The 22,584-nt window shown below is 32.4% G+C and overlaps 2 protein-coding genes across 3 annotated transcripts; one reads left to right on the top strand and one right to left on the bottom strand.

Moving 5' to 3' along the window:
• The first annotated feature begins 6,317 nt into the window (after positions 1-6,317).
• LOC131623279 (glucan endo-1,3-beta-glucosidase 3-like) lies at positions 6,318-8,577 on the top strand. 2 transcript variants are annotated; one of them, XR_009290178.1, is made up of 3 exons: positions 6,318-7,172; positions 7,271-7,330; positions 7,926-8,577. XR_009290178.1 is itself a non-coding variant. In XM_058894281.1 (3 exons), the coding sequence occupies exons 1-3, from the start codon at positions 7,002-7,004 to the stop codon at positions 7,936-7,938; spliced, it is 240 nt and encodes a 79-aa protein (XP_058750264.1). In that variant the 5' UTR covers positions 6,318-7,001; the 3' UTR covers positions 7,939-8,577. The 2 variants fall into 2 exon arrangements, 1 of the variants encoding a protein (XP_058750264.1); XM_058894281.1 differs by having other exon boundaries at positions 7,271-7,326.
• A 7,474-nt stretch (positions 8,578-16,051) lies between these two features.
• Positions 16,052-18,331, bottom strand: LOC131623269 (uncharacterized). Its single transcript, XM_058894271.1, has 4 exons — positions 18,133-18,331; positions 17,470-17,942; positions 17,046-17,290; positions 16,052-16,517 (listed from the first exon to the last, which is right to left on the bottom strand). Exons 2-4 carry the CDS (start codon positions 17,916-17,918, stop codon positions 16,282-16,284), a joined length of 930 nt encoding a protein of 309 aa, XP_058750254.1. The 5' UTR covers positions 17,919-17,942; positions 18,133-18,331; the 3' UTR covers positions 16,052-16,281.
• Between the last annotated feature and the right edge of the window lie 4,253 nt (positions 18,332-22,584).

Below are 22,584 nucleotides of genomic sequence, written 5' to 3'. Positions count from 1 at the left end.
CATTTAAGAAGGCACTCTTGACATCCATCTGATAAAGATGATGTTGTGTTGAGTGGCAAAAGAAATTAATAGACGAATAGATTCTAACCTGGCCACTGGTGCAAAGGTTTCTGTGTAGTCAATCCCTTCTTGCTGACTATAGCCCTGAGCAACCAGTCTGGCTTTGTTTCTTACCACTTCTCCCTTCTCGCTTAGCTTGTTTCTGAACACCCACTTAGTGTCGGTGATGTTAAATCCTTTTGGTCTAGGAACCAAGTCCCATACATCATTCCTTGTAAACTGATTAAGTTCTTCTTGCATGGCAATTATCCAGTCTGGATCTTCTAGAGCTTGATCAACAGAAGTTGGCTCGATCAAAGACACAAGACCTAATTGACAGTCTGCATTGTTCTTAAGGAATGCCCTTGTTCTGATGGGATCGTCTTTCTTTCCAAGGATCACATCCTCTGAATGAGCTGATGCAAGTCTAGGTGATCTTCTGACTGTTGGCTCTTCAGAAATCCTGAGATTCTCTAAAGATGCAGCAACTTGATCTTCTGATCCATTGCTTCTGAGACTTTCAGCTTCTGCAGCTTTGCTTCTTGGTTCTACAGCTTCTGATATATCAATATCTATATCTGCAAAATTCTCAAATTGCTTTGGTTTTTCAAGACCAAGCTTATCATCAAACCTGATATTGATTGATTCTTCTACAATCAATGTTTCAGTATTGTATACTCTGTAGCCTTTAGAGTGTTCAGAATATCCAAGAAGGAAACACTTTTGTGCTTTAGAATCAAACTAACCAAGATGATCTTTAGTATTCAGAATGAAACACACACATCCAAAAGGATGAAAATATGAAATGTTGGGCTTTCTGTTCTTCCACAATTCATAAGGAGTCTTATTTAGAATAGGTCTTATAGAGATTCTATTCTGAATATAACACGCAGTGTTTATTGCTTCTGCCCAGAAGTGCTTAGCCATATTTGTCTCATTGATCATGGTTCTGGCCATTTCTTGTAGAGTCCTATTCTTTCTCTCTACAACTCCATTTTGCTGTGGAGTTCTAGGGCAAGAGAAATCATGGGCAATACCATTTTCTTTGAAGAACTCCTCAAAGAATCTGTTCTCAAATTCGCCACCATGATCACTTCTGACCTTTATGATCTTGCACTCCTTCTCAGATTGGATCTGAGTGCAGAATTCAAAGAACACTGAATGAGACTCATCCTTGTGTTTTAAGAACTTTACCCATGTCCAGCGGCTATAATCATCTACGATGACTAATCCATATTTCTTCCCTCTGACAGATGCTGTTTTGACTGGGCCAAACAGATCAATGTGCAAGAGTTCTAACGGCCTTGAGGAAGAAACAACATTCTTAGACTTGAATGCAGGTTTGGAGAACTTGCCCTTCTGACATGCTTCACAAAGAGCATCTGATTTGTATTTCAGATTAGGGAGTCCTCTGACCAGATTTAGTTTGTTAATCTGAGAAATCTTTCTCAAACTAGCATGTCCTAATCTTCTGTGCCAGACCCATTGCTCTTCAGAAACAGACATAAGGCAAGTCACCTTCTGCTTCTCAAGATCTGAAAGATCAATCTTATAAATGTTGTTCTTTCTCTTGCCTGTAAATAGGATTGAGCCATCCTTCTGACTTACAGCCTTGCAAGACTTTTGATTGAAGATCATATCATAACCACTGTCACTTAATTGACTTATGGATAATAAGTTATGCGTTAATCCTTCTACAAGAAGTACATTAGTTATGGAAGGAGAGTTACCAATACTTATGGTTCCAGAGCCAATGATTTTGCCCTTCTGATCTCCTCCAAACTTGACTTCTCCACCTGGTTTAAGCACCAGGTCTTGGAATGTAGACCTTCTTCCCGTCATGTGTCGCGAGCACCCAGAGTCCAGGTACCATGACATTTTGCTTTTTGTCCTCTTTGCAGCCAAGGATATCTGCAACAGAAATTATCTTCTCCTTAGGTACCCACAATTTCTTGGGTCCTTTCTTGTTAGTTCTCCTCAAGTTCTGATTGAACTTGGGTTTAGAAAAATATTTAACAGGAGGAACAACATGATATTCTTTAGGTTTGTCAGCATGATATTTCTTAGGATGTGTCACATGCTTCTTGGTGTGAACAGTGTTAAAACTCTGTGCATGTGAAGTGAGCCTAATATCATGTGCATGGCCATATTTGAACTGATCATACAATGGCTTGTATGTGATCTTCAGATCATCAATAGGTTCAAATTTATGTGAGGTATCACCCTCATAGCCAAAGCCAAACCTTCTGTTTCCAGAAACACCATATATCATAGAAGCAAGATGACTTCTGCCAATACTTCTAGATAAGAACTTTCTGAAGCTCGAGTCATATTCCTTCAGAATATGATTAAGGGTTGGAATGGATTTTCCTGTTTCAGAAGGAGATCCACTATCTTTGGATAGATTTAAAACTTTTTCCTTCAGTTTAGAAATTTCCACTTCCAGCTTCTTAGTTTCAAATTCAAACTGCTTCTTCAGCTTTTTGTATTTGATACTAAGATGAGCCTCGAGTTCCAGAAGTTCTGTTAAACTGGAAACTAACTCTTCTCTAGATAGTTCAGAAAGTACCTCTTCAGAATCTGATTTTGATGTAGATTCTAATCCATCATCTTCTGTAGCCATCAGCGCGAAGTTGGCTTGCTCTCCTTCAGAGTCTGATTCTGATTCTGATTCAGAATCATCCCATGTTGCCATAAGACCTTTCTTCTTATGAAACTTCTTCTTGGGATTCTCCTTCTGAAGTTTTGGACACTCGTTCTTGTAATGTCCAGGCTCATTGCACTCATAGCAGACAGCCTTCTTCTTGTCAGATCTTCTGTCACCAGAAGATTCTCCTCGTTCAAATCTCTTTGAACTTCTGAAGCCTCTGAACTTCCTTTGCTTGCTCTTCCAGAGTTGGTTTACCCTTCTGGAGATCATGGACAATTCATCTTCTTCTTCAGATTCTGATTCTTCAAGATCTTCTTCTTTGGCCTGAAAAGCGTTAGTGCATTTTTTAAAATTAGATTTTAATGCAATAGACTTACCTTTCTTTTGAGGCTCGTTTGCGTCCAGCTCTATTTCATGGCTTCTCAAGGCACTGATAAGCTCTTCCAAAGAAACTTCATTCAGATTCTTGGCAATCTTGAATGCAGTCACCATTGGACCCCATCTTCTGGGTAAGCTTCTGATGATCTTCTTTACATGATCAGCCTTGGTGTAGCCTTTATCCAGAACTCTCAATCCAGCAGTTAGAGTTTGAAATCTTGAGAACATCTTCTCAATATCTTCATCATCCTCCATCTTGAAGGCTTCATATTTCTGGATTAGAGCAAGAGCTTTGGTCTCCTTGACTTGAGCATTTCCCTCATGGGTCGTTTTCAATGACTCATATATATCATAGGCCGTTTCCCTATTAGATATCTTCTCATACTCAGCATGGGAGATAGCATTCAGCAAAACAGTCCTACATTTATGATGATTCTTGAAAAGCTTCTTTTGATCATCATTCATTTCTTGCCTGGTAAGCTTTACGCCTGAGGCTTTTACTGGATGTTTGTAACCATCCATCAGAAGATCCCAAAGATCACCATCTAGACCAAGGAAGTAACTTTCCAGTTTGTCTTTCCAGTATTCAAAGTTTTCACCATCAAATACTGGTGGTCTAGTATAACCATTGTTACCGTTTCCGTTGTATTGCTCAGCAGAGCCAGATGTAGATGTAGTGTTAGGATCTTCACCAGCCATCTTTTACTGAAGCGTTTTTCTCTTCCTGAGTCTTTTCTAAACACGGTTAAGTGCTTGCACCTTAGAACCGGCGCTCTGATGCCAATTGAAGGATAGAAAAACACTTAGAAAGGGGGGTTTGAATAAGTGTAGTCTAAAAACTTGAACGATAAAAACAAATTGCACAGTTATTTTTATCCTGGTTCGTTGTTAACTAAACTACTCCAGTCCACCCCCACGGAGTGATTTACCTCACCTGAGGATTTAATCCACTAATCGCAACAGATTACAATGGTTTTCCACTTAGCCCATGACTAAGTCTTCTAGAGTATCCTGATCACAACCTGATCACTATAGGAACAAATGCTTAGACACAAGCTAAGACTTTCTTAGAGTATCCTGATCACCACGTGATCACTCTAATTACAACTGCTTAGGCACAAGCTAAGACTTCCTAGAGTATCCTGATCAACACTTGATCACTCTAGTTACTTACAAATTAATGTAATCAATTCTAAGAGTATTACAATTGCTTCTGAAAATCTATAATCACAACAGTGATATTTCTCTTAACGTTTAAGCTTAATCTCACTAATATATTACAACAGCAATGTAGTGAGCTTTGATGAAGATGAAGTTTGAGAGCTTTGAGTTGAACAATGTTTCAGCAAGTTTTTCAGAATAGGTTCGTTTAGAATTGGTAACCTTGCTTCTCATCAGAACTTCATACTTATAGGCACTTGAGAAGATGACCGTTGGGAGCATTTAATGCTTTGCGTATTCCGTACAGCATTGCATTTAATGTTTCACTCTTTTGTCAACTACCTCGAGCCTTGTTCACGTTGTGTCTACTGACGTTGCCTTTAATAGCTTCTAACGTTCCTTTTGTCAGTCAGCGTAGCCTGCCATCTTGTACTTTCTTCTGATCTGATGTTTGTGTATACAACGTTTGAATATCATCAGAGTCAAACAGCTTGGTGTAGAGCATCTTCTTGTCTTCTGACCTTGAAGTGCTTCTGAGCGTGATACCATGAGAACTTCAGTGCTTCTACTTCTGAACTCAAGTTCTTCTGATGCTTCCATAGACCCATGTTCTGATTCTGCTTTGACCATCTTCTAATGTCTTGCCAGACCATGTTCTGATGTTGCATGCTGAACCTACTGAGTCAAAGCTTCTGAGCGCTGATTTGTGCATACTCTTTATTTATTTCCTGAAAGGGAAATTGCAGTGTATTAGAGTACCACATTATCTCACACAAAATTCATATCTTTGTTATCATCAAAACTAAGAATGTTGATCAGAACAAATCTTGTTCTAACATATCATAATAGTTCAATACCTTTCAGAATACATTTTAGTTTAATACATTCCATAACAGTTGAATACACCTTTCGTTAACAAAGCCAAATATTCGTCACATTTCATAACAACATAGTAACACATATTCTTCCTTGACATTGCAAACTCTAAGAAAACACAACAAATTCAACAATTATATTTCAAAACAAGATACACATTAACCATAAAAGACATTGCAAAAAACAACATCTTCAAGTTTCCACGAAATTTCTCTGCTTTCAGTTTAGTCTTCAAATTCTTGTTCTTTTTCCTTGAATCTTCATACATTTACTTCATATAGCCCATATATTACTTCCAGCTCTGAGTTTATTATGCTTCCATCTTCATTTCCATATTTTGCTTCAAGGTCTTCATCCCATATAAATAAATCATACGTATTACCACTCCTCCAATAGGGACGTCTTCAAAACAACCTTTCTTTACTAAGTCCCTTCTTGCAATGGTAGAAAACTATACGAACCTGACATCCGCAAAACTTCCCAGCTCGTGATTTTATAGAAGCATACGACATTGATGAACGAAGCTTTGATGGAAATAAGAACGATGAAGATGGAATAAAACGAAGCTTGATATTAGGGAAGCTGAATGAAGAAGACGAAGGCAAGGATATTAGGTTAGGTTAAATGAGAATGTCTCAGGTTTCCAGTTGTTTTAAGTATTAAATTTCGACATTATGATTCAATTAAACAAGTAATATTTTAAATTCATTTGTACTATCACGTCAGCCTCTATTAATGACATTTAACGTTAGAGACCAACTGTATGGATGAAAATCTTTGGAAGGACCATTTTTTAAAGAGATTTTTTATAAAAATTAAAAATGAATATAACTATATTAAGAGGGAAAGAAAACATATTTAACGTTTGAAATAATGAAGGAAATTTACTATCTACCCATTACTATTGCATTGACCAAACTACCAATTATGTCATTTCTACTAAAAAAATTTACACTACAAATTAGACACAATGGTAACTAACTAATTCACCATCCGCTTTTAATTTGGACTAATTAGAGGATGACAAGTGGTGCATTATGTCAAAGAAACCAACATGTGTCACTTTATCATTGGACACATTTTTCATTTCAAACACATTTTTCATTTCAAAACTCATTCAATAGAAAAACTTTGTTGGTTTTGTTTTTTTGTTGTTTCTATTTTTATTGATTTTGTTGGCTCTGATGAGAGTATTTTCTTACAATGTCCCATTAACACCAAGATCCTTATATTTGTTGTGTTTAAGATGTAAAGCTTATTAAGTTTATATGAGTTTTAGCCTCATTATTTAATTCTTGTTAGAAACTAAATTTATGAAAATTATAAGAATGCTTAAACATGTATGGTCTTTGAAGAGGTTGGTGTATTAGTGGATTGATACTAATTTCATCCAGTATTAATGAATTGAAATGACTTTCTTTTTGTAATTTGTTTCGCAGGATAATAGCCCTTGTCCTAGATCGCAGGAGAAATTAACAACTGCAGGATAATAGCCTTGAATTTGATGTTGTATTTCAGTTTCACAGAAGCATACCATGTGTTTGAGAAAATGTTTTATAACCAAAGTTTTTGTATTGTTGTATTTTGTACAAAGTACCTGTTGCGGATTGCTGTTTATGTGGATAACCATATGTATGATTGGTGTTTATGCAGATTGTGGTGAGTAAGATTCGTTTTTGAACTGCAGTAAAATTTGAGAAAAACTTGATATTATCCTATGATATCATTAATTAACATTCACATTATTCTCTGTCCGGTATCGTTTTTCATAAATCATTTTTATTTTGCTTCCTAATTAAAGTCTGTCTATATTTAATTGTATGAAATGTTGCATTTGGTGTAGGTGAATAATACATCATTGTTATCTGAGAAAGAAGAATTACTTAAAGATAATTCGATGCAAATAGTGTTCCTATTTACATTTTACACTTATGGATTAGGAGCAATTTTGGCGAATGATACCAGCAATCAAACATTTTGTGTTGAAAAGGACGACGTTGATCCAAAGATGATACATGCTGCATTGGATTGGACTGTGGACCCGGAAAAATTGAATGCTCCCTTAATTGTAAGATACTATCTCGTGATACCACTGGTTTGAACTAGCGTTATCCATCCGCTATCTAGAATAACATAATATACTGGTGTAGTGATATCTGGTCACAGGTTGTTGCCTTGGATGTTGATCCAACGGTGAAGCAAGCACTTCACATACTACATGAGTAGGTATCTTTGCTTTGCTCACAAAAATGACTTATATATATATATATATATATATATATATATATATATATATATATATATATATTAAATATCTCTTCTCAAAATATATTGGATTACTGCATGTAACTTCCTTGCGTTTTAACCTTGGTAAATAAAGGGACATATGTTTTTTACATTTTCTATGCATTTTGAACCTTTTTATGGAATATGAGCAGTTTTCAAAAAGTGTTTTTGCATCAATTTTTATTTCTTTGATACTTCAGCATTTTGATTCGCATTGTTTCAGCTTGCTAATTGGCTGTCTGCTTATTTGTTTCAGCATCCAAGTTCCCTAAAAACACCTTTCATGCATTTATAGTTAGATTTTGTTAATGGTGGTGATAAATTTGTTGTTATCAGTTGAGAATTAGTTAAGATGAAAATTCTGTTTTGTGTAAAAAAATTTGCTCAGAAACACAACCCACCTGAACTGGTCTTAATTTTTCACAGTTTATTATGGAAATTTACAATTCATTGTCAGTGTACCAAGATATCGACTCGGACTAATACGAGATACTTATACGAGATGTTTGTTCATAATATTACCTTATGTTTGCAGAAAGAATCCTTGAGAATTTTCTACGATTCACTGTCAAAATAGATACCAACAAGTGAAATGGAGGAATGTCAACATTAATACTGGAACTTCACAAAAGGCACAATCGAGACCGAGTAATACTGGAACTTCACATAAGCCGCAATGGTGACATGATGACGATGACGATTTCATTTTAAGTCATAAAAGAAGAAGAGGGTAAGAAGAAAAGCCTCACAATTTTTATTTGATAAAAGTTATAAAAATGAAGAAGAAAAGGATTGTTGATTCAAAGGGCCTTGCACTGTGATGTATGTGTCTTTTGCAAGCAACATTTAGATGAAATAGAGAGTGCTTTTACTCTATTACTTCTGCCCACTTTATCTTATTTGCTTATCTAATACATTTGAGAAGAAGCTCAGAAAGCAAAAGATGCTTCAGACAGGAATTTTGATTAACTCGTCGTCAAAGCCGACGACAAAAACCAGAACTTCACTGAAGCTGTAACCGAGCCGGAATATTTTTCATGTGTCAAAGTTTACTGATTCAACAAGGGACTTGTATTGTGTTGTGTGTGTCAAAGTTGAAACAAAGTAATAATAAAATTTGTTCCATACAAGTTGAAAATGCAGTGTATATATTCCTTATGACTTGTTGATACACTCTCATTTATATGATGGCAATTTAATATCAATGTAGTGTAACTGTTTCAATTGAAGGATTATAATTTAAAAAATATGCTTAGCATTTTACATTTTGGAACAAAATATAATATCAGACAAAATGCTGAGTTGAAAATTTATGATAAGCTTAAAGTTGAATCCAATTATGTGTGATAAGACTAAAGACCAATAAAATAGTTATATTTAACTTACAACTACATGAAAATAATAGACATTGGTTAGCAAAACTTTTGTTAATTTTAATAATATCATTCTTAGTTAATCCTCCTAATTAACTTCAGTTCAACTAGACATCTGAATTTACAGTTTTAAATAGAAGCTTTATGGTTGGCAAAATATACATATTCATTCAAAAGATGTAGTTTTGATAATTATTACAAAGATGGCAAAATATACATATTCATTCAAAATATGTAGTTTTGATAATTCTTGACAGGGCCGGCCCAATGAATTTGAAAGCCCTGTTCTAATTTAAAAAATATATAATTATAATAATTAAAATTATATATCACAATATAATTATACATTAATTCAAAATAGATTTTATTATAATTATTTTGACATTTCATGAATCTCTTTCTTTTAATGTATTATTTTTTATAACATTATTTAAAAAAAGAATTTAACATTCAACTAAATAAAATTTAATAAATTTTTATTTTTAACGGGATTATAATTTTTTTAATTTAACAGTATTATTTCTTGACTCATGCTAATATATTATTATTAGTGATTGAAAAATTATAGTTTTAATACTATTATTAAAGCCTAACAAAATTACCTGCAATTTATAGATTTTATATTATTCATTTATTTATAAACTAACAAATAAATCATATTTTTTAAATAAAATAATAGGTTTATTTGATAGGCTTCTTTCATCTTTTTCTCTATATATTTAAATTTATAAATTTGATACCTATATAACATCATACAAATATTTTAAAAAATAATTGTTTGAAGACTAAATCAAACATCAGCAATAATAATAACAGTAAATAAAAATAATAATAAAAGAGCTTTAATAAATCCAAATCATATACTATTTTTTAGCTATTCTAAATAAAACATGACTAAAATTATGTAACAATATATTTAAAACAAGAATTGATAGATACCAGTACACAAAAAAAGTTTTCTTTTCTACCCAGACAACACTTCATTCATTGTCATAATAATTAATTTAAAAAAGAATAATTGATTTCACTTTATGACTTTCGTTCTATCCAATCGAAAAGTTAAAATTGACATGCATAGTTTAATTGGATCATTTACTATATATTATGCAAATTAATAAGGCTACACTTTTTTAAAATTCTGAGGCCCATTAAAATCTGGGGGCCCTGTGCAACTGATCCTGTTGCACCTGCTTATCGCCGGCCCTGATTCTTGATAAACCAAAATTCACAAGATGGATTTGAAAAAAAAATGTTAAGCATAATTAATGTTTATTTTAATCACTATCAATATAATACCTATTATATTTTAATTAACAATTAATTTTATTTAAAAGACAATTGTTTTTTTTAAATGTTAATTTTTTTTTCTATCTCACAAACTCATTTTGACTTCTTATTCTTTTTCATATAATTATTTAATACAATTGAATTTATATTGTAATCGTTCTTTTTATAATTTAATAATTTATTTTAAATTTACGTGTATCTAAATATATTTTATACAATATCAAATACCTTTATCCGTGCGAACGCGCATCTATCTTACTCCTAAACAAATTGAAAGAGCCACTTGAAATAAAGGATTTTGAGGAAGCAAACGAATATTTTGGGAATGGAGATCAAAAGGTTCCTAAATTTATAGTTTTGGATTTGTCTTTACATATTTTAAGTTTGTCATTTGAATTTCAGATATAGTTGACATTTTCTATATGTGTGTCACGGTATTGATTTAGACATAACGTTGCTTATGGGACAACTCTCATGTCTAGTGTTTGTCTGGTTACACAATACGGGTCCTAGTTATAATTTTATTTTATAAAAATTTAATAAAATTAAATTTGGATTAGAGACTAACGAGTATTAGAATTATAATAATATACATTAACTCAATTTTATAATATACAATAACTCAATTTTACAAAATTTGTTAGTAAGTTAAAGATATTTATCATTTATAAATATACTTTAAACCATAATATTTAATGTGAGACTATTTCACACAATTTCTCACGTCTAAATGTCAATATTTAAATCGTGATTATAAATAATACAAAAATCTGATAGCAGATAATTCAACGAATCACAAATGAGATTAGTACCATATTAAAATTTAAATTTAACCTAAACATATATCTAAGTCACATAAATGATGAAAAAAATTATATTGATAATAGATATCGACTTGATATAGAATACTCTATCTTAATTCTTATTTATAGGATACGTAGAATTGATTATAAATTAAAAACAAATCATGATAATAATAACTAATATTAAGTGATGTTTTTTAAATAGGAATGCAGTCCTTTTATAATTTCTGTTCGTACCAATAATACTTAAGCCGACTTATGAACCTGAAATTTAAGATTGGAGTTATAGCAAATAGGGTCGGTTTAAACAATTTAGAGGCCCTGTTTTAATATTTTAAATAGGCTTTTTATAAAATAAAATAAAATATATATATATATATATATATATATATATATATATATATATATATATATATATATATATATATATATATATATATATATATATATATATATATATATATATATATATATATATATATATATATATATATATATATATATATATAACTCTTTTTAAAACACTATAGTAGCATGAAAGAAAATAAATTTGTTCCAGTTTTCTGATTCAATTGGTTCGACCGATTGATTTGATCAAGTTTTTAAAACACTATAGTAGCATGAAAGAAAATTAAGTTGAGGCCTTATGCTGTGGCTCCTGTTGCACAGGCACATGGCCGGGCCTGATAGCAAAGAAGTCGATGTTTATCATGAAGCTGGATTGGCCTAAATATCACCCATATCCAGGGAACGACATGCGAGTCGGAGAAATCTGTAGTCCGTCAGGTCGGACGAATGTGAAGTCACACTCGGCTCGGCGGTTACAGAAGCAGGAAGAGGTTCCTAAGAACGTTACGCGAGGCGGTACACTTCATAAAGGTGACGGCGGGAATCAAGATTCCACTAGGGGTGTTCGCGGTGCGGTTTGGTTCGGTTTTGAGCATAAAAGTCATCCTAACCGCGAGATAAAAATGCATGCGGTTCGGTTTGGTTCGGCTAATTTTTAAAAAGTCATCCAAACCAAACCAAACCAAACCAATGCGGTAAGGATCGGTTCGGTGGACTGCGGTTTACACCATAAAATAAAAATGTACTGAAATAAAAAAAGGAAAATAATTCATTCTTCCATACATATATTACAGTACCATTAAAAAGAAGTTTTTCATACTAATTACACCAAAATAATTCATTCCTCCATACATGTATTTTACACCAAAATTACTACCATATAAGTGTATCATGTATTTTACAGTACCATACTATGTATTTTACATATACTACATACTAAATTACTAATATAACTTCAGTTATTCATACTACATACTATATACAGTTTTTCATACTCATAAACTACATACTAACTAATAAACTACATACTACATATATAAGTATCATATAACTTCAGTTCTAAATATTAATACAATATTACAACTTCAAGACTAAATATTATCAGTATTACATATACACCAAATGTTTCTCTAGAATGAGTGAGAGAGAAATCAGAGAATGAAGTTGAAATGTTGAATAGGAAGGAAGAATGAAGGAATAGCGAGTCACGTGACGTGAGTGTACAATATTGCAATTGGATTGGAAATATAATAAATTAATTATAGAAATTCAAAAGTTTAATTAAATATGCGGTTCGGTTTGGTTTGGTTTTGTGAAATGAAAACCGCAAACCGAATAGAACCGTGCGGTTCGGCGTAAAAATCATCCAAAACCATCCAAACCAAATGCAGTTTTTTCGGTTTTCGGTTTGGATTGGTTCGGTTTGCGGTTTTCCTTTTGGATTGGTTCGGATACGATCACCCCTAGATTCCACCATTATTGGGGGATCTCCAAGTGCCACATATTAATGGTGATCAAGTCATAAATACATAGGTATAAATAAGGACGTCCACCTAAGGGATAAGCAAGGCATTCATTCTTGAGTTCACGCATATCACTATCATGCAACTCGAATTCCTTAAGCACTCCATATACACACTCAGGTCTTACGTAAACAGTTACAACCTCACCGAATTAACTTATAAAAGGTGATTCAAACATGTTTTACAGGAACAATTTCTAAAAGTATTAACAAATCAATTATAATACACACCAATATCTTAACACTCCTCCTCCTCCTCCTCAAATATATATATATATATATATATATATATATATATATATATATATATATATATATATATATATATATATATATATATATATATATATATATATATATATATATATAAAATAATTGTATAACTTACATATGTAAGTTATACAATTTTTTGAATAAATTTAGTAAAGATATTGACAAGACGATCCTTAGAATTTACAAATGAGGTTTAGATAACTTCAAAGAGAATCTTTTTCCATAATGAAATGACAATCAACTTTTATATGTTTTGTCTTTTTGTGAAAAATTAGATTGGAGGAGAGGTGTAATGATGATTGATTATCACATACGAGTTTCATTTGATAGACTCCACAAATATGTAATTCTTGAAGTGATTGTTTCAACCAAACAAACTCACTTGTAAAATGAACCATAGCTCGATAATCGGCTTCTGTACTTGGTCGAGCAACAACACTTGGCTTTCTCTACGTCCATGAAGTTAAATTTCCATGCACAAAAATGCAATAACCTAAAATAGATCGTCTATCACTCACATCTCTTGCTTAATTGACATTTGAATACCCAAAAATATTAGTGTAATCTTTATCCGTGAAAACAAGTCATTTTCCAAGTTTTCTTTTAATGTACTTAAGAATTTAAACAACCTCATTCTAATTATTGTCACAAGGAAAGCCAAGAAATTGGCTTATGATGCTAACTGAAAAAGATATATCTGGTTTGGTTATGGCGAGATAAATCAATTTTACCACTAGTCTTCGGTATTTTCCTGAATCAAAATAGGACTTTTCCTAATATGAAAGAAGCTTTACATTGGGATCCATGAGAGTGTTGACTAGATTACAATCTATAAGACTTCTCTCTTCTAAATTATCAAGAGCGTACTTTCTGTGAGAGAGAGCAGTAGTTGACTTTGATTAAGCCACATGAATCCCAAGAAAGTAATGTAGATGACCGAAGTACTTAGTCTGAAAGTTTTGAAATAGGCAGTGTTTTAATGCTTTGATACATTCATAGTCATCACCTCTAATCAAATTGCCATCAACATAAACCACAAGATAGATATATTTATTTGACGACGATCATTTAAGAAAGACAAAACAATCTGATTCATGACGGAACATCCCAAATTATTGTGTTGAATCAATCAAACCATGCATGATGTGATTGTTTCAGGTCATATAACGAGTTTTGCAATTTCCATACCAAGTTATTCCCAATGAGAAACAAACCTAAGAGGTTTCTCCATATAAATCTTTTCTTCCAACTCGCCATGCAAGAAAGCATTCTCGATAGCCAAATGAAATAAGGGACAATGTTTCATGGCAACCATATATATAAAGAGGATAATAGACGTCATTTTTACAAATGATGGGAAGGTATCGATGTAATCTTGATCATGAACCCGACTATAACCTTATAGTAATTGAGCCTTCAATCGATCACCATGTCCATTAGGTTCCACTTTAACATTAAACACCCATCTGCAACCAACAATAGAATTTCCAAAAGAAGAAGAAATGGGAACAAATTCCTAAGTATGGTTAAATTCTAAAGTTATCAATTCATCAATCATGGCTTTCTTTCACCCTAAATGAAATAATGCTTCATGAACTGTCTTACGAATTGAGAGGAATGATAAAGCAGAAACAAAAGCAAAGTAGGAGATAGAGGGTTAAATTTTATGGAGACAGGGGTTCACTTCGAAGGACATTGAAGGTTCACTTCGACATAAATCAGTCATGATGATGGACTGAATATGTTATCCAAGACTTAGAAATATTTCAAGGCACTTGGATTGGGAATTCGACGAAGCAAATTCGAAATGGGCTATTGGCGGGATATTTGGCCTTATCTGTCATCGGAAAGGACGTGTGGAAGCTTACAAAAAGCGAAGCGAATGCATACAAGAAACATATCATCTTTAGAGTAAAAGACCGTTGTAGTCGAAATATTATATATAAGGATCTTAGTAATTAGATTTTCCGTGTGTTCAACATTGTATAAATCCTCAAATTTACTCAAAGTATTTAGTATATTAAGAAAAGTGTTTTCGATGAGAATGCAAGTTTGAAACACCACTTTTTTCCAGTTATAAACAATTATTTCTATTCATCACTCTTTTACACTTTTTTCCTTTATTCTTTCTGTCGAAAGCCTTTACTTTCCTTTCCTTTATCCTTTCTATTGAAAACCTTTACCTTCCTGTCTAAATTTACTTTCCTTGTCATTTACTTACCCAGTTACCTTGTCCTTTAAATTCTCTTGTCCTTTACTCTTAACAAACCTTTACAGCCTTTTTATTTTCTTTTCTTTAAGATTAGACGCACATTCAGGCCTAAAAAACTTAATTTTATAAAATTTGAACACAAATGTCTTTAAGATCAATCTAGTCGGAGAACTAGCGCTTGTTGACCAAAATTAAGGATAAACATAAACATGATGAGGATTAAAAGTAGACCTTTTACCTTTACGAAGAGCAATAGGTAAGTCAACAGAAGTTCTAGGTGAAACCGCATCAAAAGAATAGATTGAACAATTGCAAAATCATTAGAATCAATAGCAGTAGTAGTTTATGGATCTAAATCACTAAATCACTCAAAACATCTGAAAGACCAAATGCAAGTGATCCTTCAATCAAGTGATCCAGGTGTGTCGAGAAAAATAATCAATGAAAGTGATAGAATATTTGTATCTAAAAGGAAACGTCACCCGGCTAGGACCCCAAACATTAGAAAGGACAATATCAAAGGGAAACATGGATCTTTTGTTGGAGCTGCTTGGAAAAGATGCTGTGACATGTTTGCCAAGTTGACATGACTCCCAATCTAGTGACTTTAAGTGTGAAAGTTGAGGGACCAACATCTTTAATTTATCTAAACTTGGATGACCCAACCAAAGATGAATGATGTCCAAATATATACGCCACAAGTAGTGAATGGATGATGATGAAGGTGTTTTAGGAGATGGTAAATTAGAAATAAGAGACGGATTACCAACTACATGATCAGAAGCACCTTAATTTAAAATCCATAATTTAATAATAGAGATGGTAGAGGTGAAACTAGACCAATAAAATTAATTGTGAAATGTCACATATTTTCGCACTGTTAAGTGCTTTCTCAGGCATGTTTGTAGCCAAGCACATGATATACAAAAAATTCCTTTCAAACCCTATAACTTTAAGTTTATAACAAACAACAACAACAATTTCTTGCATGATGCTAACATTGAAAAGAAGTACAAAGAATACAATAGTTTTTCTCTGCTACCAAAATTGAGGGACATGATTGAAGAACCTGGTCATGAAAACCATTTAAGTCTTGCAAATGTCAAATAGCCTGTGTGACCTCGAGCTTCGCCACAAGGTCTAGCCATGACAGATGAAGTAGAATTGCTGACAATATGGTTTCCATCTGAACACTGTCTCCTCTTGCGAGAAAGAGAACCATTAGAACCATTGGCATCTTCGTGTGAGCTTTCCATTTTTTCTTCTCGAACTTCATATTGGCGTAAGAGTATCTCAAATGTCCTTATATCTTTCACATAAGCAAAATATAAACAAAGGACTTGTTAGTAAGCCCATTATGAGATAAGGCACAGCCTAATTTAGGTGAATTTTATGTTAAAATAACTGTAAGAATAAATAGAATAGAATAATCAATAACGGGTTCAAATGATAAAAGATTTGGATACTAACAGAATAATCCAAACTGATTCTAATAAAATTCTGCAGAAAATTGATGCATGTTGCACAAGTAACTTGAAACAGAAAAAAAGTGTAAACACTGGAGGAAAATCAGAGAATCTAGATGATGAATGAAAGAAGTTTACAAAAATGTGTTTTTAAAATAGATTGAATCTTTTTGAAAATTCTGAACTTTTTAAAACATTGTTTTCATTATTTTTCGAAAACGTACTCACTTAGGTTTGCTTCAATCTTCTCTTTATCATAACTAAAAAGGACATTCTATAATCAAATGTCATTCCATCTTCCCTCATGCAAAGTAAAAATGAAAAATGAAAAATGAAAACGTTGTTAGATAGTAAATTGGTCCTGAAAGTACCTGTGAAGCAGGACTGAAGTGCATCACACGATCGTTGTACTTGTTCAATACACGGAGAGAATGAGCACAATGTGGCATCTTGTTTAAGCATTTTTGCCGCTGAAGGAATGGCCAACCAAGGTTGAGGTAGATCCAAAAATACAGAGTCCGCCAAGCCAACAAACTCATCAGGAAATCCCTTACCCTGAATGTCCCTAACTCCCACACTGATTAAACCGCTTAAACCCGTTCTCTCAAAATCATCCCTACAAAATAATCAAAAAATCAAGTTGAACTTCTTAGGCAATGGTATCGATTGAAATCAATACAAAAAGTTTCACATTCACAATGTATCAAACTTAAATCATTCAAAACAATCCAGAAGTCACACGTAAAACGCAATTTTTAAAGGAACAATCTCGGTATCTTCTTCCTTATTCGTTACCTAGCTGATGCAGCCCTTTGTTCATGAAAATCAAACGTATAGACATGTCCTTTAGGCGCAACTGCTCTTGCAAGCGAAGTAGTTAAAGACCCACTTCCAGTTCCCGATTCAAGAACCACGCAACCAGGAACAATCTCCAAGTTCATAACAACCAAACTAATATCCGCAATATATAAAATTTGAGTCCTATGACTCAACACCAGAGTCCATAACTCCGGTGTCGGAGCTAACAAGTAAACAAAACCACCCTTACTGCTAAACACTTTACCCCCAAAAGGCTTTCCAATCCAATCTGAATGCTTAAAAACACCGAAACGATTCTGCAAAACCGAACCCTCAGACACTGTTACAGCCTTCATATTGTCATGCCTCTCGTAAACAATCACCAGATCGCCGTCACGAATCGATCGGTTGAACGATATTCTTTTCTCAGGATGACAAGCCAACATCTTGAAATCTTCAAATCCTTCAACCTAGTGAAAAAAACAACTATCATCATCCATAAAAGTAAGAAACCAATTAACTTAGCACTTATAAAATAAGTGATTATCATCATATAAGTGCTTATGCATAAGCTAGTTCAATTCAAAAAGTTCATTTCATTGTTTTTCAAATCATTCGAGTAAATAAAAGTGATGAAAGTAAAGGTAGAATTTTTATAACCTGAAACCCTAAAATGAGTGAATACTGAATGATGAAGGAGAATCAAACCAATTTGAATTTGAGGAAGCTTTTGTATTTACTGAGTAAAAAGGTGAAAACTTTTGGCTGTACCAAATAGTGGCTTTAATTTTGAAGTTGAGGAAATTAGGGTTTGAAGTTCGATTTGTGTTTTATTTCATGAAACCGCAAACAACGGCATTGACCTAAATTCTAACTAGTAGCCGTTTGGTTTTTATTAATTTGAGTTTAATTTATGGATTAATAAACATGCAAATTATTAATTATACTAAAACTAATTATTTAATAATTAAATATTAATTAATTCTATTAGTTCATAATTAGTTAATAATGTAAACTAGTTTTATACCATCATCTAATAGCATTATAACATTCCGTCATGTTATATAAGTATGTTAAAATTAAAAGCGTGATTTGGGAGGACACACGTTCCTGATTGGTTTATAGTATAAAAATATTGATAAATTTTTTGGTACCTTTAAATTTAAGTTGGATACTGGTATCTTTAGTATAATTTGTATTAAAAATTTAATTTATTTTAAAAATAAAATAAAATTAAAAGGAAAGTGGCGTTAAATCATAGTGTTTGATTTGCTAAGGGTATCAGTAGCTAACTAAACTTAAGGATATCAAAGTGTTTACCAAAAATATTTTATATGCATACTCTTTTTTTCTCTTAATTTTTTTTTTTTTTAAAATGAGGGCTAAAATTAAATAAACGAAAATTGTTACAAAAAGGATAAAGGGCATAAACCAAAACCTTATCGAGAATGAACGAACTTAAAGAAAGGTAAACCAAGTCTATTATTTACAAAATAAGCCCTTAAACAAATAGGGACAGAGGAAAAATAAGCAGTATCATTAAGATTAAGTCCTATGTTAGCTAGATTGTCTGCACAAGTATTATCTTCCCGAAAAATACTATAAACCTCAAAATTCCAATTAGCAACTATATTTATAAAATTCACCCATCTATTTCTAATAGGTCACAACACAATAAAGAGGGACTTGAACGCTTTAACCACCTTCGTTGAGTCTGTCTCTAACCAAATAAAATTTCAATTATTCTCTTAAGCGAACCTAATTGTAAGCATTGCACCTGAGAGTTTGGCCATGGGAGAATTGGAAACTCCCAAATAAGAGGCAAAGACTCCCATAAAATTCCCATCACTATTTTTCACAATACCACCGCAAGCTGACAAACCCGAAGTAGAAGATGAAGCACCGTCACAATTAATTTTTATGCAATTCCTCGGAGGCGGCTTCCAAATAACCTCCAAAATATTAGGAGTTTTAGGAGGACGGATAATAACTTCGAAACTCTAGAGAATGGTGAATTCATGTATATTCAAATGCTTTGTCGCCGAAGAAACACTACCAGCCAAAGAAAATGCTTCCATAATATATAAAGTGGCAGCAGAAAAATTCATCCTAATACTTTGGAATCTGATCTTATTTCGAGCCAACCAAATAACATCTAAGACATAAGTGACGGCTGCCCCAACAACAATTTTGCATTGATCAGTCCCAAATTTATTGCAAAGACTCCAAATATCATTCCAACCAAGAATTATTAAATATATTTTTTATTAATTATAATAATATTTATATATTAATAATAAAAAACATCTTAATAAGCAATAAACTATAATAACAAAATTAAAGATTAATATAATAAAATAAATAAATAATAATAATAATCGTTAGCAATTTAATATTGATTATATTCTTAATGTATTATAATATTAATTATAAATAATGGGAAAAATTAATTAATAACTTAAGTATCTGTCGATATTATATGCAACCTTTTAATATATTAAGTCTAGAGAGTATAAGACGAAGGAAGTCTAACTTGTTAAATAAAGTATAAGACTTTGTTAAAGATTTTAGGTTCTTTGAAATTGTTACGAACCTAGATAGAAGAACATACATGCACATCTCTTAAGGAAACTCACCATCACCAAGAAGCCAAGTCATAACATAATTGCGATATAAGAAACCTTGGTCACACTGTCATACCCCAATTTTTGACTCTAAGATAACTCAATCATTTGCATTTAAATCATTAATCAAGATCATAATCTTAAGGCTCCATTTTTTATGTTGTGCTCATTTCATCTCTAGGAGGGATCACCAAGTACCCATATTTGTTTAGCTTGTATATGTAATACTAACCAAAATACCAAAATATTGCTTTGTTCCTTTTGTATGTTTGTGTTTTGCAGGTACCAAGCCAAAGCATCCAATTAACAAAACATTTTTCAACATTTTCAATAGTGCAATCGATTGCATTAAGGGAGCAATCAATTGCACCTTTTGTTTTTGCGTTTGCCTTTTGATCAGTGAGCAATCGATTGTTCTTAAGGTGCAATCGGTTGTTCCAAGGCGAAATTTGAAAAATGAAGGTAATTTTCAGCTTAATGCGTTTTGGCACCATTTTTATTTATTAGGAGGATATTCTTGATCTCATAATTAATTACCTACCTCATCATCATTAAATTCTATCATACACCCTCATTTGATGACATGTGCACTACTTGATCATAATTTTGGCTCCAAATTCATTTACCAAGTCTAATTTTGTTACCAAACTAAACTCCAAACCACCTTTAATCCCAAGCCTAAATATTATAAATAGAGGCCTTCTCTCATTCAATTCTCAAGCTTTTGATAGCCAAATTCACTCTTGCAAAATACTCTCTCAATTCTTTCCAAAACCCAAATTTCACTAAAAGTTCCATTTTCCAAAAGTTAGTAAGCTTTTCATTGAAGCTTACTAATCTTTGAGCTAAACCTTCATCCATTCACTTTTTCTTCATCAATTATTGGTAGATCAAAACATTTGGTGGTAGTTGTTGAAGTTTGAGCATAAATTGGTAATTTTTTTATTCACTTTCATCCTTCAAGATGTGATACTCTGTGGATCTTAATTGCTATATCTTTGGTGTTACTTTGGTGCTAATTGCTTGTGATTTGATGGAATTTTCGTGCACAGTTGTATCCAAGATCAAAAGGTGTTTGATATATATTTAATCAAGTTTTCTCCCTTTAGATGCTTTTTTTTTTTGAAAAAACGCACAGTGCAAATTGATTTACCTCTTAAGTAAATTGATTTGCCTAGCTGCATTTTACGCAATTTTTGAAAAAATGCACAGTGCAAATCGATTTACCTCTTGTGTAAATCGATTACACATTCACACAGTGTTGTTTTTTTGCCCTTCTTTTAGTTGTTTTGGTGATTTCTCTTCTTCTACTCATTTCTTTGGATGGTTACTTTGAATTGCAAATTTAGATGTCTCATTCCTCTTCAAGTTCAATGGACTTAGGGTGTTGATGAAGTTGGATAAACATTCATTAATTCAAATCTATCATAGAATGAATGATTTAATTCATTCTTGGTGCTTTAAATTAATGATATGTTTAGTGCTTTAATCCATAATATTAAGTGATTGAACTTGGAGATGGAAGGAATCTTAAATATGTGATTCCTTTTTCTTCTTCATCTCTTTTATTTCGGTCGATGAAAATCTTCGATATCATTGGAATTCTCTCGAGTTCTTGATGGAGATTAGACCATCACCTCTTTTCTTTTCTTTTTTTGCGGTATTCCTTTTGGAGAATGATCTACATATCGTTTCTCTCGCATGCATTAGCACTCAAATTTTTATTGACCAGCCTCATTATAGGGTGACTTCTATATAAGTTACTTGGAAATTTCTTAATATAGCGCTACATTTTTTGCCCTGCATCGAAAAATGTCCTGTTTTAAAAAATGATCATTCGTGGCCTAAACCTATGTTTCCAAATCCAAGGATGGTTGATTATTTGACAAGTGGCTCAATACCTTTGAAAGCTTATTATATAGAGATTTTGATTCTATCATTTCTCTGATAAGTTTTCATCAACCTTGGCCTAAGTTCATTATTCAACCATTATTGATCATTAACTTTGACAACTAACAATTAACAATTAACTTCTAACTTTTATTTTTATGCTTCTATTATTACTTTGCTTTATTTTTATTGTTTTATGCTTTTATTTTACTATTTCTCATTCATTATCATCTTTATGTTTGTCTATTTTCGTTTTGTCTATTTGGACCTATGTTTATGCACTTTTTCTTTTGTCCACTTAGACCATACTTTTATTTTGTGCTTAAGATATTAATAATCAAACTTGAACTATAAAAAACTTAATAAGGACTTAGACTTTGGTTACCTTATCCTAAGCTTGGAGGATGGACTATTGGACTGAGACCTTGATAGTGTGATTATATTCTGTTTGTCTGGAAGTCCTTGGAGTAAACTCCAAGGCATTGGGTTATTTCTCTTTGTGTATGCAGGTGATTCTTTAAAAGTCCTTGATGGTTAATTCCAATGCATTGTGATTGGGAATTCATCTGTACACAACCGTTACTCTGTCCAATTTTTG

This window comes from Vicia villosa, linkage group LG1 (assembly GCF_029867415.1).
Source record: "Vicia villosa cultivar HV-30 ecotype Madison, WI linkage group LG1, Vvil1.0, whole genome shotgun sequence".
Classification (NCBI taxonomy): domain Eukaryota; kingdom Viridiplantae; phylum Streptophyta; class Magnoliopsida; order Fabales; family Fabaceae; genus Vicia; species Vicia villosa.
Note: the sequence above shows the minus strand (reverse complement) of the source record. Positions and strands in the feature narration are given on the sequence as shown.